Source organism: Chrysochloris asiatica, unplaced genomic scaffold, assembly GCF_000296735.1.
Source record: "Chrysochloris asiatica unplaced genomic scaffold, ChrAsi1.0 scaffold00024, whole genome shotgun sequence".
Taxonomy (NCBI): domain Eukaryota; kingdom Metazoa; phylum Chordata; class Mammalia; order Afrosoricida; family Chrysochloridae; genus Chrysochloris; species Chrysochloris asiatica.
Window position 1 is genome coordinate 23,572,549 of NW_006408542.1, and position 5,172 is coordinate 23,577,720.

Below are 5,172 nucleotides of genomic sequence, written 5' to 3' on the forward strand. Positions count from 1 at the left end.
TATGGGTTGGAACTGACTCAACAGCACCTAACAGTGCATGTGTTTCTGCACTTAATAATGCTTTATTCCTGATTCCTGGCTGTGTCACTGTGGTGAAGAAACACATCTCCAAGACCACAAGGCCTAGAGGGCAGACCAGAGTGAATGGCGTTATCTGAAAAATGGAAGAGATTCCTCTATTTTTCACTTCTGTACCCCACTCTGATGAAACTTTATTAGTGGAAACCCCTACATTAAATTAGCCCAATAAGAAGTGAATGCTCCCATTATCAAAGCAGTATTTTCTTTTTAAAGGAAATCTCCTTCAATGCTGAAAACTTCCCCTAGTACCTTTAAATGTTTCCATACCAAATACTGCTTGTGAGGAATAAAAATTGCAGACAATTGCTAAAGCACAAATTTTAGACGCTGTTCTCAATTAAAAATTAATCAGAAATAGTAGAAAGCATTGCTGAAAAATAATTGTCTATTAGTAGAGAAAATAGGCTTTGGTTTATAAAAATTCTACTCACAGGTACTTTGTGAACAAATAGTTTCACAAAAGTTAGGGCTACTTGGGTTCATATTTTGCTCATTCTAAGGACCATATTGTGTAAGATTCTTCACTGTTGTTCAGGAACTATGGTAAAGAAATAAAATAAGAGGAGTTACAAAACATTTGCTAGGTATCTGTCTGGGTTCAAAGTACAGAGAGTCATACGAGATGTGATCTAGGGTTTTTGCACAGTGCCAAATTTAGACATTCACACACAACATTGGCAGGTACATACATTTTCTCCAGGTCCCCAAATCCTGAAAATGCTCCCTTTGGGATGACTTGAAGCTTGGTGAGGACAAATCTCCTGAAAAGACAGTGGACATAAAATATCATGCTGCAGCCTTAATTGGTAAGTAACAGAGTGTCCAATGTACACTATAAGCTAAGAATCAAGAAATCATAAATGCCTACCATAATTGCAAGGGTTGTAATTGCTTTTACATTATTTCTCTTCATTCTTATCACAAAGACTTGTTGACACTATTATTATTTCCATTTGGCATAAAAGGAAACTGGAGTTCAGGAAGATTAAGAAACTTGCCTAGGGTCACATAGATGGTATGGCAAGAGACTGGTTATCAACCTTGCTCATCACCAATACTTACTCTATATTGCTTCCTGTTATAAGAAGTAATTGAAATAAGGAAAGAAAAAAATATTGAACTTCTGGTCTGTGACAGGGACTTGATAATATTCATTATAATATTGTTGTTAAGTGCCATTGAGTTGGTTGTGACACATATTCACCCTGTATAGGGTTTCCAAGGAGTGGCTGGTGAGCTTGAACCACTGACCTTGTAGTTAGCAGTCCAGACTAATTATCCTACCGTGCTATACCAGGTGTACAGACTCTGAATCTAGGAAAATTAGAAGTCATCAAAAGTGAAATTTGATGCATAACAATATTCTAGGCATTAGTGAGCTAAAATGGACTGGTATGTCGAATGTGATAATCATATTGTTTACTATGTCAGGAACGACAAATTGAAGAGGAATGGCATCGTATTCATCATCAAAACAAGCATTTCAAGATATATCTTGAAGTATAATGATGTCAGTGATAAGATAATATCCATAAACCTACAAGGAAGACAGGGAGTCCAGTGGCTCCATATGATTAGCTCTGGACTGTGAACCACAAGGTCTGAGGTTTGAGCCCACCACCACACCAAGGGAGAAAGATGAGGCTTTCTGCTCCTGTGAAGATTTAAGTCCTCAGAAACCATACACAGGGTCACTATGAGTCAGAACTGCCTAGAGGGCACTTAACATCAAGTAGGAAGACCAGATAATACCACTATTATTTCAAATTTGTGCATCAACCACTAAAGTCAGTGGTGATGAAATTGAAGAATTCTAGTAACTTCTTCAGTCTGAAATTGATTAGTCAAGGTTCATTGCCTAATTACTGGTGATTGGAATGTGAAAGTTGAAAACAACAAGGAGCGATCATTAGTTGACACTTACAGCTTTATTGACCGAAATGATGATGGAGATCCTACGACCAATGACAAATTTGCAAGACTAATGACTTCTTTATTGCAAATACCCTGTTTTTAAACAGTGTAATAGATGTGTATCTCATCAGATAGAATATACAGAAATCAAATAGTTACATCTGTTGGAGGAGACAATGGAGAAGTTCAATATCATCAGCTTAACAAGACCAAAGGCTGACTGTGGAATAGATCATCAGTTAGTCATTTCTTCAGGCTGAAGCTGAAGAAAATTAAAACAAGTCCACAAGAGCCAAAATACAACCTTGAATATATCCCACTGAATTTAATGAAGCAAATCAAGAACAGATTTGCTTCATTAGACACTAATGAAGGGAAACCAGATATTTTGTGGTATGACTTCAAGAACATCATACATAAAGACAGTATTGTTGTTAAGTGTTAACGACAGTATTATTGTTGAATTGGTTCTGACTCATAGAGACCCTGTATAGGGTGTTCAAGGAGCAGCTGGTGGGTTAGAACCACAGATATTTTGCTATGTAGTCCAGTGCTTATCCTATAGCACCACCAAAGAAAGCATTGTAGTTGTTTTTAAGTGCTGTCAAGTTAGTTCCAACTCATAGCAACCCTATGTAGGGTTTCCAAGTAGTGGCTTCTGGGTTTGAACTGCCAACCTTAATGGTTAGCAGTCCAGTGTTTGTCCTACAGTGCCACACCAGGATTCTAAATAAAATATAAGATTGTTACAAAGATAGAGAAGAAAGAAAAGACCAAAACAGATTCCTGAAAAGACGTTTAAAACTTGCTCTTGAACATAGAGAAGTTAAAGCAACTGGTAGAAATGAGGAAGTGTAAAAGCTTAACAGAAAATTTCAGAGGGCAGCTGGAAAAGGTAAAAACAAGTATTATAATAAAACATACAAAGACCTGGAGTTAGAAAATCAAAAGGGAAGAACATAGTATTTCTCAAGCTGAAAAGAACTGAAGAAAAAATTCAGGCCTCGATTTGCAATATTGAAAGTTTCTGTGCAGGAAGCATCAAAAGAGGAGTGAAGGAATTCACAGGTGCACTGCATCAGGAAGAATTGGTGGAAGCTCACTCATTTTAAGATGTAACTCATCAAGAATTGATGATTTTAAAGGAAGAAGTTTGTTTTACTGGAGGCATTGGTTTAAAACAAGACTCTAGGAATTTATGGGATATGATTTGAAATGTTTCAACAAGCTGATGCAGCACTGGAGGCACTCACTCATCTATGCCAAGAAATTTGGTAGACAGCTATGTGGCCAAGATTGAAAGAGATCCATATTTATGTCTGTTCTAAAGGTGACCAAAATGAATATGGAAATTATTCAACAATAGCATTACTATCACATGCGTGTAAATTTTACTGAAGATAAATTAAAAATGATTGCGCAGCAGTACATCAACAGGGACCTGCCCGAAGAGGACATGGAATGAGGGATATAATTACTGATATCAGATGGATCTTGGCTAAAAGGAATGAATACCAGAAAGATGTTTTGTATTTTATTGACTATGCCAGGGCTGGGGAACATCCAGCACATAGGCCAAAATCATTTGGTCTGGCCCTGCCAAGGTATCCTCAGTTCCAGCCATCATATTGTTGTTGTTAAGTGCTTTCCAGCAGGTTCTGACTCATAGCAACCCTGTATTGGGTTTCTGAGGAATGGCTGGTGAGTTTGAACCACTGACCTTTTGGTTCAAACCAACCTTGCTGTCCAGTGCACCACACCAGGACTCCAGTCTTCACATTTGGGGTGAGTTAACGAAATGTTTTACCAAATATAGTAGGTTAATTTTTCATTTGATTATTTTGTATGGCCTGCAAATGAAGTTATAAATTTTGACAGAAAAATGGTTCCCCATCCATGGGCTACATAAAGATATTTGATTATGTGTATCTGGTAGTGTAGTGGTTACAAATCGGGCTGCGAATCGCAAGGTCAGCAGTTCGAAACTGCTAGCTGTTCCGCAGGAAAAAGATAAAGACTTTCTGCTCACGTAAAGATTTACAACTTTGGAAACCCTGTACAGGGTTGCTGTGAGTCAGAACTGACTCCATGGCACATAACCAACTAACTGTCATAAACTACAGATGACATTTCAAAGAATGAATTTTCCAGTGTGCTTATGAGGTCTACTTGTACATAGACAAACAATTACTGAAACAGAGCAATGGGATACTGAATGGTTTGAAATCAGGAAAAGTATGATTTTGTGTCTTATCTTGGTCAGGAGATTCTCAGTTAAGGTTTTGTGTCCATTTTATCTTGGTTATGGAATTCTCAGTGGTTTTGCAGTTAGGATGCAATTATAACCTCAATGATGAGTTCTAATATGCTGCAATTTCCCCATGATGTGATCTGATATAATCAGCCCAGATCTGCTTTAATTATTATATGTGTTGTAAATTCTCACTTCTATAATGTTAACGAGGCAAAATGCAATCCACAGGATTAGGCTGTATCTTGAGTCAATTTCTTTTGAGATCTAAAAGGATGGAGAAGTAAACAGAGCTCAGAGAGTCAAGAGTGGAGTGCATCCTTTGTACCTGGGGTCTCTGCACTTTGAAGCTCATAGATCTAGGGGAAGACTGATGACAAAGCCTCTGGAGATCTACAAGAAATACTAGGCCAAACATGGGACTTGTTCTCTTTCCTGCTTAAATTTCTGTACTTTTGATATGCTATAATTTGATTTATTTATGTATTGAACTGTTTGTTTTAGAAATTCAATTACCTCTCCCATAAATAGAATTCACGTTTCATGAGGGCAGGAATTTTTGTTTGATTTGTTAACGTCTATGTACCCAGAGCCTAGAACAGTGCCTTGCATGTAAAAGGTACTCAACAAACATCTGCTGAATGATTAAATGAATAGCTGTTAAGAAGTCAGAGAGTTTCAAACCTTAGGTAGAATAACAAGTAGCTCATGAAAAAATCTGAAATAGGGCAACAAAATACTATTTCTTCCTCTGGCTTTCTTCCCTCAAATTTCTCTTGCTTTGTAACTGATTAATAGGGATCTGTCTTTTTTTGTTTTTGTTTTTTTCTTAAACCTTTTTTTTTTTTTTTTTTTATTTGGGTGAATCATTTATTTCAGAGTTTGATCATTTTACATTAGAACATTCGTACATGCTTTGTTTCACC

The 5,172-nt window shown here is 37.0% G+C and overlaps 1 protein-coding gene across 2 annotated transcripts in view; it reads right to left on the reverse strand.

Annotated features, from left to right (window-relative positions):
* The window catches only part of FSHR (follicle stimulating hormone receptor), a 295,717-nt gene that overhangs the window by 158,614 nt on the left and 131,931 nt on the right, over positions 1-5,172 (reverse strand). For both annotated transcript variants that reach the window (XM_006839442.1, XM_006839443.1), the window contains exon 2: positions 771-842. In XM_006839442.1, the coding sequence (XP_006839505.1) occupies positions 771-842 (72 nt within the window). The remainder of the gene's footprint in view (positions 1-770; positions 843-5,172) is intronic.